This window comes from Apiotrichum porosum (genome assembly GCF_003942205.1).
Source record: "Apiotrichum porosum strain DSM 27194 chromosome Unknown scaffold_17, whole genome shotgun sequence".
In the NCBI taxonomy this organism is placed as follows: Eukaryota; Fungi; Basidiomycota; class Tremellomycetes; order Trichosporonales; family Trichosporonaceae; genus Apiotrichum; species Apiotrichum porosum.
In genome coordinates this window covers 405,525-416,744 of record NW_021167124.1, presented here as the reverse complement: position 1 = coordinate 416,744, position 11,220 = coordinate 405,525, and the positions used below count along the sequence as shown (strand labels likewise).

The following is an 11,220-nucleotide window of genomic DNA, read 5'->3' as shown; positions in this document are numbered from 1 at the left end:
CCTAACCCCCTAACCCCCTAACCCCCTAACCCCCTAACCCTTACGTTGAAGCTTGGGGGTCAACCCCCAAACTTGTTTGGGGGTTGCCAGCAGCCCATAGACGTCACAAACACTGGGGCAGTCAGCACCAGACCATAAGCAAAATGTTGGGGGTTGGAATGGACACAAGGGAGCGCTGCAGGGGGTCTGGCAATGATCAGAAACATTTGGGGGTCATTAGAACTTACACTTCAAGGTCCATTACAAGAACATGCACTGCATAATGTCAGTTGTAATGAATAATAAATGCCAAGTCCAAATAAAATTTGGGGGTCAGTTACAACTTACAGAGGCACACTGTGGACGTCTAGGCAGGCCCAGCAGACCCCACAAAGGCCCAAAACTCGACAGGCAACACTGTAATAGTCAGCAACCAGTCAAATCCCATGGGGTCAACCCCCAAAACAGTGAACACACAGGAGGAATGACATAAGAATCTCTGGCTCCCATGCCTCTGGGCTGGCCAACCATGAGTATGACATCTCCATTGTGTCACTGGGCTCTGTCCAGGCCAGGACCACTGTCTCCCCACCTGGGTTCACTGGATCCACCCTGGAGAGGGCTTCTGCCACTGTCCACAAATTCCTTGACTCTGTATCTAGGGAGAAATTCAGAAATCTCCCTAGCTCTGCTGCCACCCCCTTCACTCCCCTCATCTTTTCTTTGGGTGGTGTCATGGAACAAAGGACTGCCCAAGCCCTCCACACCTGGGGTGAGGTCCTACCTCCCCACTCCCACAGGATGCTTTGTATCAGACTCAGTCTCACCCTCCTTCGCGCCAGAGTGAGAAACTTTGATCTCTGGACCCATTGAGCCAAGAAACTGCCATGTCTACTATAGTATCCTCTTCCCATAGTTCTTAGTAGTCAAAACCGATGCAGCCCCCTACCCCCTAAATTTCTAAATAGCAGGGTTTTTGGCCCATGCCGCAATACCCATTGCGGCAACCATACTTACGTTAGACTGGTTTTTAGAAGGTTTCGGATTTCACTGCAGGTGGTAGAGGCCGAACCCAGGATTGTCGGATAGGGTTCGGGTGGAACCACACACATATGGATTCAAAATGCCGGATTCCGGGACCGGCAACCGGCCCAGTGCGTTCGGGCATAGCCGATAAACCTCGGCCCCTTGTACCACCTCTTCATCACGAGCAGCCATTCCACAACGCTCAGTCACCCGTTCGTCTACTCGCATCTTCACCATGACGGCTCCTACCTGGGTTCGCGATCTCCTTCCGCCAAAGGTGGCCGGCCCCGACTTGCTGGCTGCGGAACGCGCAGGCAGCGTCGTGGATGCTGCCGCCATTGCCAACATGCTGTATGGGCCCGATGTTCTGGCGATGCGTTCGCGTGTGGAGGCGACCCTCATCGCCCAACATTTTGACGACAAACTTGAAGCCCTGCCATCGCTGGGACGCATGCACAAGATTGAGCAGTCGCTTGCTCGCGGAAAGTCTCTCAAGCACCTCCGGAAGGTGCACAGCTGGTCACCAGAGGAGTACTCGTACTCGTCCACAGCGTCCGGCGAGATGAACGTTTACGGCTTACACGACAAGGCGTTCATCAAGTGCCTCACGGACCAAACAACTGATGAGCAGAAAGCGGCTTTCCTTGTTCCGGCACAGCAGGACAAGATTATCGGCTGCTATGCGCAGACAGAGCTCTCACATGGCTCCAACGTCCGCGGCCTCGAAACAACCGCGACGTGGTCGCCCCATGATCAGACGTTTGTCGTCCATTCACCGTCACTTACTGCCAGTAAATGGTGGATCGGCACGATGGGCCGCACGGCCAACCATGCTCTTGTGATGGCCCAGCTCATCGTCAAGGGTAAAAACTATGGTCCTCACACTTTTGTTGTGCCCATTCGCGACCTCGCAACGCACGAACCGCTTGAAGGAGTTTACGTTGGCGACATTGGGCCAAAGTTTGGTTACTCGTGAGTAGACTCTCAACATGTCCTCTCTTACCCCAGGTCAATGGACAACGGGTTTGCCTTGTTCAACAATGTCAAGATCCCGTACATCAACATGCTCGCTCGGTTCCAATTCGTCGACCCACAGACCAGCGAGTACAAGCGCCGCGGATCACAGGCCCTGGTGTATGGAGGTATGACCTTTCTGCGCGTTGGCATCGCAGCAGACGCCGCCACCACTCTTGCACGCGCTGTCACAATTGCCATTCGCTATGCCGCCATTCGTCAGCAGTTTGCAGATGAGGACTCGGCATCCCAGGCTGAAACAAGCGTTCTCAACTACAGCATGGTGCAGTATCGTCTTCTCCCTCTCATCGGCACAGCGTACGGGCTTCAGTTTGCTGCCGAAGGCCTGCGCGGTCTCTATGGTCGGTACGACTCTCTCCTCGGCGGTGGAGACCAGGCCGGTGCTGAAGCTCTCCTGGCTGAGCTCCACGTCCAATCCTGCGCGCTGAAGTCTCACGGAACTACCATCTCCGTCGAGGGAATTGAGACTGCGCGCCGCGCCTGCGGCGGTCACGGATACAGCCACTACTCTGGCATCGGCCACCTGTACAGCGAAATGCTCCCGAGTGTTACGTATGAGGGCGACAACTACATGCTCACAAAGCAAGTAGCCCGTGCCCTAATCAAGGGAGCCAAGGCCAAGAGCGCCATGTTTGCGGACTACAACCCATCTGCCAAGTTTGACTTTGCAAAGGATGTCGACATTATCAAAGCGTACGGCCACCGCGTCGCCTTCCAAACCTTCCAGATCATACGCCTTCGTGATACCGGGTCGACGTGGAACGCACTTCTTATTCCATTCTGGCGCCTGTGTACCGCCTACGCACAATTCATCATTGTGAGGGAGTTTCATGATGCCCTTGCTCGTCTCCCTGCCGCTGGCGTGCCCACCCAAACGAGTGCAGTTCTCGCAGACCTCTTCCGCCTACACGCCCTTACGACGTTTGACAATTACGCCTCCGAGTTTGCCGACGCCCAGGCCGTGCCGGCGGCCCTGCGCGATGGTGTTTCACGCCAAAAAGCCATTGCGGACCTGCTGTCCAAGATCCGCCCGCACGCAGTCAACCTCATGGACGGCTGGGCGTTCAGCGATCTCGTCCTCAACTCGTCCCTCGGCAGGAGCGACGGCAAAGCCTACGAGAGCATGTTTCGTCGGGCGGCTGCCAACCCAGTCAATACCCTCACGTTTGACCCCCGTCCGGAATCGAGTGTGCTCATCAAGAGCAGACAGGCGGTGGCAAAGCTGTAAACGTCCGTATTTGTTGAAGACTAGTGATATGAAAGGGCTGTCAGATTGTCAAATGGCAATGCGTGTGACTTGCCAGTACGATAACGTCTAGAAACAAGGAGGCCAAGCCACATGCGTAAAATAAAGAATACATAGTGTTGGTGTTGAAATACATGGCATTTGACCCAGTGGATACCAAACGTGCAGGTACATTACAGTTGTGACTGCATCTCATTGTATAGTTTCTCGGCCAGCTGGTGTGCGCGGTCGCGGCGCTCAAGCCTTTGCTGCTCTAATGTTCGAGGTGTACGCACACCCGTGGGCCCAACAACCGAAGGGCGACGGCGGTCACCGTGGCTCTGCTGTCTGCTGCGGTTTCTCGCCTGTGAAGTGAGTCCCAATGGTTCTTCACGACTGATTATTCGTCCTGGAAGCACGCTGTAGGCCCGGGACGGTGCGCGCGACAATTCCCTTGACGGGGTGCCACTGGGCGAGCCCCCAACACTGCCCATGCGGCGTTGAAGCTTGTCTATAGCTTTTAGCCGATCCGCCAAGTTTAGAGACGTTGGCTCTGGGTTTGTCGGTGATGGCTCGGCGAGCATGCGCTCCATGGCGTCCACTGCCTGAGACTCTGCGAGAACTGCCGGCTGCACAATATCGTCGGCAACGTCGTCGAGGCCAGACGGTAGGGCATCGACAGGGACACCGGCAAACTGGCTAGAGAAGCCTTGTTGTTCGGAGGCGCGCGGTGAGGACGTCGGCAAGATTTGTGGTCCAGGTCTCGATTGCTTCCAGAATGTCCACTTTGAAGGGGACTTCGCGGCTGCCGCAGCAACCCTTTCGTCCTTCTCTTCCGGTGAGTCGGTATCCAGGTCAAACAGCGCCTGCATAAACCCCATGCTACCTCCAGAGCTCCTATCACCCCCAGCATTGTCAACTGTGGATGTAGTGGCTGTGTTTGGCGGCGAAGGCTCAAAGAGGGACACGAAGGGAGGCAACGCGTCATCTGTCGACAGAGCGTGGGGGTCCGGTTGGGTGGGGAATGTAGCCGTCCACGCTTCACGTACACCGTTCCGCAGGCAAGGGTCGACGAAGACGCAGATCTTGGCAGTCAGAATGTGTACAGCTTGAAATTGCACTCACAAAGGCAAACACACAACCTCGAGCGCCATAGAAAAAGTAATACACAACATAGAGGCCAAACTCGGCGCGACTCGTAACCCCACCAGTGGCGGATATGTACAAGTCTCCGACTGTCTCTGTCAGCACCCCAAGTTTCTGGTAGGGCAATTACTTGCAATGATGCCATTCACGATAGCTAGGGCAACGGGGTATGCGGCAATTCTCACTGCGATGCCCACAAAGCGATCCTCTAGATGCCCAAACTGATTCCTGCGGTTTTTAGAGATGCGCCGGCGGACGAGGCACCGCCCGATGGGACCACCAATCTTTGGTGACGGTAGATCATTCCCGGCAGCATCGGTGAGCGTCTCCTCACCACTCATGGTGAGGTTGAAAGATTCACCGCTGGACAGAGCGCGGGCGGTGGCACGTCCTTGACGGAAGAGGGTCACAAGAGTCTGGGATCAGATCGATCGCGGTAAGCGACCTACCATCGTGACTGCGACTGTAGCAATGAAGCACGAGAGTAGTTGCCAGAGGTACTGGTATGTATCAGTGTAGACAAAGATTCTTAACCCACGAGGTCGAGGACAAGGTTTCGCATCCGGGACCTGTCATCGCTAGCCTGGATCCAACTGAGATGTTTAGGATGGTAACGTCTCTCACGCTTACCATACATCCAGGACAGGGTCCCAACCAAAGTGGCCAAGTGCGGCCGGGACAATGGGCACGAAGAACCCAACGAAAATGGAGATACTGCCGTACCAGAACTCCAGGTCTGTAGTCAGTTGTTGACAGTCACCCTGGGGTTACACACTTAGACGAATGGGATTCAGGCCAAAGACAATTGTGACGGCGAGGTTGACGGCGATAAAGGTAATGTGATAGTTGACACTGAGGTCAGTTAACTTCACGCTCTCATTTTTCTCACACTCCAATGGTGGCCATCATGAAATACACTCCTGTAACACACACTCCGTTCGCCAGCCCACCCGTGACACCAGGCTGGGAGTCAGGTGTGCCATCCAGACGTTATAGCACGTACAGCGACGACAACAATGTAGCTGATGTCGTAAATGATCTCAAAGCAGAGAGCGTGGAGTAGGAGACGAAAGCTGACCCGGTCCAGCAAGCTTCGCGCCGAAGGGACCGAGTAGACCCATGCCGAGGTGAGCAGAATGGTGGAGCACGCCAAGATTGAGCATCCTGCGGCGACACATGACTGTATCTCGTTGGCCTAGGGTGAGCATATGTCAACGTCCAGTACACACCCTAATTTGACTGTCGGTTAGCACAAACATTGTTCCATTGGGGTCGAAAAGGACACTGGCGGCGAATTGAATGTGAAGCTGAAGAGTCGGCTTCTGTTGCGCCCGTGCCTGCGACGATCCACCAGAGGGATAGGCAGGTTGACAGTGCGTTGATTAAGGATGATTGTAAAGAACAGTGCGATTGTCAAAAGAGCAAAGTGCCTGCCCGCGAACGAGCATAAGGACACAACACAACACGCCTGCGCGTTTAATTACATGACCAAGGCCCCTGGCAGGGAGATCTACGGATGACGCAAGACGCATGACGCATGCCGGATCACACGTGATGGCGGGTGCTTGGTACATCACGTGCAAAACACCGGTGGAAAGCGATGGCAATGCAGGCCGGCGCTGGTGATATCCGGTGAATTGCCGCAGCGTGAAGCTAGAGTGCGGCAGAAAAAGTACTGTAAGTACATACGATCCACAGACCAGACTCCATGTAGCACTTTTGACAAAGCACCCGATCCAGTGATCCAGTGAGGAGCTGTCACCACAGGTGACAATGCAGTATCGTATGGTTATATCCCGGGGTGACACTCGTGGTCTCTTCAGCGACGGTGTAGACGTGGGAAGCCTGTTTGGGCGACGAAGCACGCGAGTTAATGGTTGGCATGTACATAGTGGTGGACAGTGAGACCGTACAGTGTCTAGAGTCGGTGCCACAAGAGGGACCTGTCCAATACACAGTGGCAAAAATATGGGGGTGGACACCTGGCTGTGCTGCACAAAGCTTCATTTACGATCATGCCAGCGAGAGATTGTCAGATTTCACCATGTTTTTGTATCAGTAGCGGCGCTTGAAGGTGAACGGACAGAAAAGGAAGCTTTGCATGAGCACTGGAAATGAAGCCCCACGCAGTAATACATAGTTTTCTGGGTTGTTGCCCAGTGCGCAGCACCGAGAGAACGAAGAATGGCGATGAGCCAAAAACGTGGCAGCGTAAAGATGTCGCTGCGTTAGAGGCATTGCGAGTACCAGTCATTCTGGAAAGTGCAGGTGGAACCAGACGTACAGACGGTGCACCCCGAGTAGGACAAACCGCCACACTGACCCCACTTGGAAACAGTGCAAGACGAGGCCGTGGTCGAAGTCGCGGGTGCCGAGGACGTCGTCTTCGTCGTCGTCGAGGTGGTCGAAGTTGCCGAGGTTGCCGAGGTTGCCGAGGTCGCGGACGTAGACGGAACGGGGGTTGTTGACGAGCTAGTTTGGGGACTGTTTCCAGGGAGGTAGGCCTGGATAGCGTTGGTCCAGAGGTACTGGTCAGAGCCATCGCTGTTCGGGACAAGACTGAGCTCGTAGGTGGTGTCGAATGCACCAGCAGACCAAGCGGTGAAACCGAGGACGACATCCGAGTTGGCGGACAAGTAGCTGAGAGCCTGGGAGACGTAGGTCGCGCAGCCGGCGTTGTTTCCACCTCCAAACTCGGTGAGGAGCGCCCTGCGGCCGTTGGTGCGGAGGAAGCTGACAAAGGCCTCAAACACGCTGACGGCGTTGGTGGTGCAAGTGGTGGAGCTTCCCGAGCCGTCCGAGTCAAAGTACTTGTGTGCGTCAAGCAAAAGGAGCGACTTGTCGCTCGTGGCCGGGTCCGTGATGGCGAGCATGTCGTTGTTCTCGCCAGCGGTCCAGGTCTCAGGGTGGGTCCAGAAGTTTCCGGGAAGCACAATGTACTGTGAGGTGGCGCCGGCGGCACGGATGGCGTTCACGGCAAGCTGGCAGGCGGCCACCCAGTTGGTCCACTGTGTACCCGAGATGTCGTGGGGCTCGTTCATGAGAGCTACAGTTAGTGCTCGTCCTCCTCTGCCAGCAGTACATACCAAAGATCACCCTCGAGTTGTTCTTGTATTTGGCAGCAAGGAGAGACCAGAGGTTGGCAAAGTACTGGCCCGAGACATCAGTACCGACAACACCGCCGTTCCAACGCGCATAGTTGTGGATGTCGATGATGGCGTACGCTCCCGTGTTGAGAACACCCTGAACGAGGGCGTCATATGTCGCCAGGTAGGTTTGGTCCAACGAAGTTGAGGCGACATTGCTGCCCACGAGGTACTGCCAGCCGACAGGAAGACGGATCAGGTTGGCACCCTGGTTGGTAAAGTGGGAGATCTGCGAGGTGGTCGGACACCACGTGACGCCACTGTAGCCATAAGTGGTCATGCCAAAGTCACATCCCTATATGTAGTGTGAGTGGGCGCCAAAGAGCCATCACTTACAGCAAGGTTGACACCACCGAATTGGAATCCCGATCGCTTCTCCAGAGGAGCGGCTGCGACTGCTGCTGCTGTGGCACCAAGAGCCGAAAGCAAGGTGGAGGAGACCTTCATGATGGGAGAAAGGAGAGAATGTGTTTGTGTGCGGTACCGGACCAATGGAAGAGGGATAAGTGAAAGCCACGCTTAGGAATGGGATATCCCAGTGGCGATGATGGGAGGACACCTTTTATACACACACGGTTTACGTGTCATGGCTGCCGACGTGCCACGGACCGAATGAACCCATTCCGACAATTTGCATATATGGTTTAGAGCGCGTTTCGGGCCGAACTGAATTGGTGCGGTCTGCCCGATAGGTTTCATGGGGGGCCTATGCGTCAGCCCCAACCAGTGTACCAGTAGTGTTCTTGTTCTCGAATCTTGGCGTTGCGCCAGGCGGCACTGTCGCACTGTCGCACCGTCAATGGCAGTGGCATGTTTCCTCTCGTTCGGTAAAAAAGACAAACGCCAATGGATCCGTGCCCCCAGGCGCCAGGGGTTGGCAGAGGACCGACTGTGCGGGGCCCTGTTTCCACTCCACAGAGACCGACTGTCACATGCATTTCCATCATGTGTCTTCTTTTCCCCTCTCCAGTCTCCGGTCTGCCCGCTAGGTCTGCCGCTCGAGCCAGCCCGCACACCATCACCGCCTAACCCGTCCATCGACTCGGTCAGATATTCATTCTCGGCTGCCTTTGCGCGGGCAGCAGGCAGCAGGCAGCCATAAGTAGATCAACTGATCAACTGACCTGACCTGTTCATTCTACGCCTCCAAACCTAACCATTCACCAAGCCACCCCCACCGTCGGAACTCTCGATGTGACGTTGATGTACTTTGACACACTGGGGCTCCTGGGCGACCCTACCCTCTCCCTCTCTCTCTAGATGTCTCTCGGCCCGCTTATAAACCTAATCCGTCTGTTTACACCGCGGTCGGCCGAGGCGGAGGACAGCGCAGCGGCTCGAGAAGGGTCATCCCCGGCGACGTAGCCACTGCCAAGAAACGTATACATGCACTCGGTGCTGGTGCTTGCTTCATGGGCGACCATGCAGCGGTGCTGAGTTTGGTTCTTGCCCGCATTTGTCAGCGGCTGCCATGAGCGCGTCGGCCGGTGGCACCCATGCTGGCAGGCTGTGGGTGGCCTGTGCCCACATCGATTATGTAAAGTAGCCGTTGACCAGGCCACTGCCGCGGCCGCGGCGTAAAAAGGAAAAGGTGTTTGACGTATGGAGAGCACCCAAGAAGTTGGGAAATGCACCTGAACATGTTAGAACACTCGAACAGTCTCTATTATTGACACTGAACCAGCTGTTTGTGTTTTCGAACAGTTGACCTAGGTCAGTGCGTCTGGTAGAGGCCCCGTTAGAGCCCGCCATTTGGTCTCGGTTGTCTTGAACAGTTAGGTGCCCCGGTTCCCGTTTTTCGTATATGTGGATATATGGACCAGCTGCCGCTGTGGGACGAAAAGATGGACGGATGGTTGATAGACTCTGCCGGCCGTCGGAGAGCTCTAAACAGCTCGCGGCGGTCAGAAGTATCCTCGACACGCCTCGACACGCCGTTCCCGTTAACTGCAAGCTGGAAGATCAGAATCATCTTAAGGCATTGGTCGACAGTCACGGGATCGACAAGGTATCTCCCAGCAGGCGCAGCGAGTACACATGTACGACGAAACATCTAAGCGAAACGTCACTGGTGCACCTGCTCACCCGCCGGCAATGGCATTCTGGCTTGCAGACTGGGCAGGCTGTGTTCGGGGCGACGACAAGAGCTTGGACCTGGCCTTCGAGGAGCGCTAGTGTTGCCACCACTGCAGGGCATATGCAGCCCACTTCTGGACCCCTTGCACCAGCTGGCAGCCCAGGCGGTGATATCTTGGCCAGTGGTTAGTGTGAGCAAGACTTTTGATTACACTTCCTAATGGGCTCACGGCCTGACGGTTGCTGAACCGTATGGACCCATCTTTGCGACGGCCAGTAGGAGGAGATAGATGTACTGTACATGCGAAATGAATACAGGGCGGGCGAAATGAATACAGGGCGGGGCATGACCATTGAAGGCAGAGGGCCCCCGTGGAGCGCTCGGCCTCCAACACGAGACTACTTGAGGGTACCAGAATCAGGCCGCTGTTCGTCAAAGCTCCTGTCCGAGGAGGTGAGATGAGTTTCGGTGGTGATGGATGTGTCCGGGTTGCTCATGTCCGATTGATCATGCTCGCTGCTGGATGTGGAGTGGACATATCCGCCGGGATGACCACCGACGTGCTGGTAGATGGCGGCTGCGTCTTGTGGGTTCATGCCATGATACATGCGTCCCGATGAAAACGGCTTGACGGGGGCTGGAAGCCGGACAGCACGGACCACGGCCATGTCCAGCGGCGAACGCAGTTCGCGCGGGAAGTTCTCGTAAGCATCGACATAGTAGCGGAAGTTTGACTCTAGCGAGGCCTGCACGAACGGCGAGACGTGCTCAGAGGGAGGCGGACATGGATGATGTTGTGCGGCCTGCGGTCAGAAAAACGCTGCCCTTGCCCGTGGCGTCACGGTCCAAGCCCCGCACTAGATGTACACATGCCAAGGACAGTCACGGACACACGGAGACGTTCATTCGGCTCACAAGCTCAACAGCCATGGCAACAACAGGCTTGACCATGACCTTCCAGTCGGACACGGTGGGCGGAATGTCGTCATCATCGTCGTACCCGTGCATGCGTTTGTAGTCGATACTGGGAGGTCAGAAGGGTGCGCGCTACAGACACGCACATTTCCATGGCTTTGTCAGCCGTAGCCAGGGAGGTACTCGCAGCGGGACAGACCGCTGAGGGACTCCAGCTCCCACTGGGCCAGCGCCCACTTTTGACTCGCAGCTCGCGCGGCGGCAACGAGGTGGAACGTGTCGCCAATGCCTGGTGCGAACGGCGGCGAGGTGAAAACGACATTGGACCAGTCGGAGCGCGGAAAGGAGCCCGTGATGGCACACTGCGGCATCATGTGGGTGGGCGATATGAGGACGGTGTGGTAGAGGGCTGTTTAGTGGCCGTTCCACAGGCGGATGTATGATTAGTACCATTAGTCGAAAGGTTAATGTTTGCGGCACGGAATATACCGACCTGTAATGCTTTTTATTATTGGCTTATTGGCGGGAGCAGATTACTCACGCACCGCCCCCCTTCGCTCGCGGAGCTCCGCTTGCGTCACACCCAACACAAACAGCTGGAGCCAAGACATATTCGTCGGCGACGACGACGTCCTCGACAGTTGCAGACAGTTGTGATCACTCCATCGCTC

The 11,220-nt window shown here is 55.8% G+C and overlaps 5 protein-coding genes across 5 annotated transcripts; 2 read left to right on the top strand and 3 right to left on the bottom strand.

The window, feature by feature from the left end:
* Positions 1-250: 250 nt before the first annotated feature.
* Positions 251-852, top strand: EHS24_003645 (uncharacterized protein; the record flags this gene model as incomplete). The annotated part of the gene is made up of 2 exons (XM_028619307.1): positions 251-264; positions 459-852. 2 exons carry the CDS (start codon positions 251-253, stop codon positions 850-852), a joined length of 408 nt encoding a protein of 135 aa, XP_028472481.1.
* Positions 853-1,240: 388 nt separating this feature from the next.
* Positions 1,241-3,268, top strand: POX1_2 (fatty-acyl coenzyme A oxidase; the record flags this gene model as incomplete). Its single annotated transcript, XM_028619306.1, has 2 exons — positions 1,241-1,977; positions 2,014-3,268. The coding sequence occupies 2 exons, from the start codon at positions 1,241-1,243 to the stop codon at positions 3,266-3,268; spliced, it is 1,992 nt and encodes a 663-aa protein (XP_028472480.1).
* Positions 3,269-3,459: 191 nt separating this feature from the next.
* Positions 3,460-5,317, bottom strand: EHS24_003643 (uncharacterized protein; the record flags this gene model as incomplete). The annotated part of the gene is made up of 8 exons (XM_028619305.1): positions 3,460-4,350; positions 4,391-4,500; positions 4,542-4,827; positions 4,861-4,911; positions 4,950-5,004; positions 5,042-5,147; positions 5,187-5,263; positions 5,301-5,317. 8 exons carry the CDS (start codon positions 5,315-5,317, stop codon positions 3,460-3,462), a joined length of 1,593 nt encoding a protein of 530 aa, XP_028472479.1.
* Positions 5,318-6,639: 1,322 nt separating this feature from the next.
* On the bottom strand, positions 6,640-8,004 carry EHS24_003642 (uncharacterized protein; the record flags this gene model as incomplete). Its single annotated transcript, XM_028619304.1, has 3 exons — positions 6,640-7,457; positions 7,498-7,852; positions 7,894-8,004. 3 exons carry the CDS (start codon positions 8,002-8,004, stop codon positions 6,640-6,642), a joined length of 1,284 nt encoding a protein of 427 aa, XP_028472478.1.
* A 2,028-nt stretch (positions 8,005-10,032) lies between these two features.
* Positions 10,033-10,642, bottom strand: EHS24_003641 (uncharacterized protein; the record flags this gene model as incomplete). Its single annotated transcript, XM_028619303.1, has 2 exons — positions 10,033-10,437; positions 10,529-10,642. The coding sequence occupies 2 exons, from the start codon at positions 10,640-10,642 to the stop codon at positions 10,033-10,035; spliced, it is 519 nt and encodes a 172-aa protein (XP_028472477.1).
* Between the last annotated feature and the right edge of the window lie 578 nt (positions 10,643-11,220).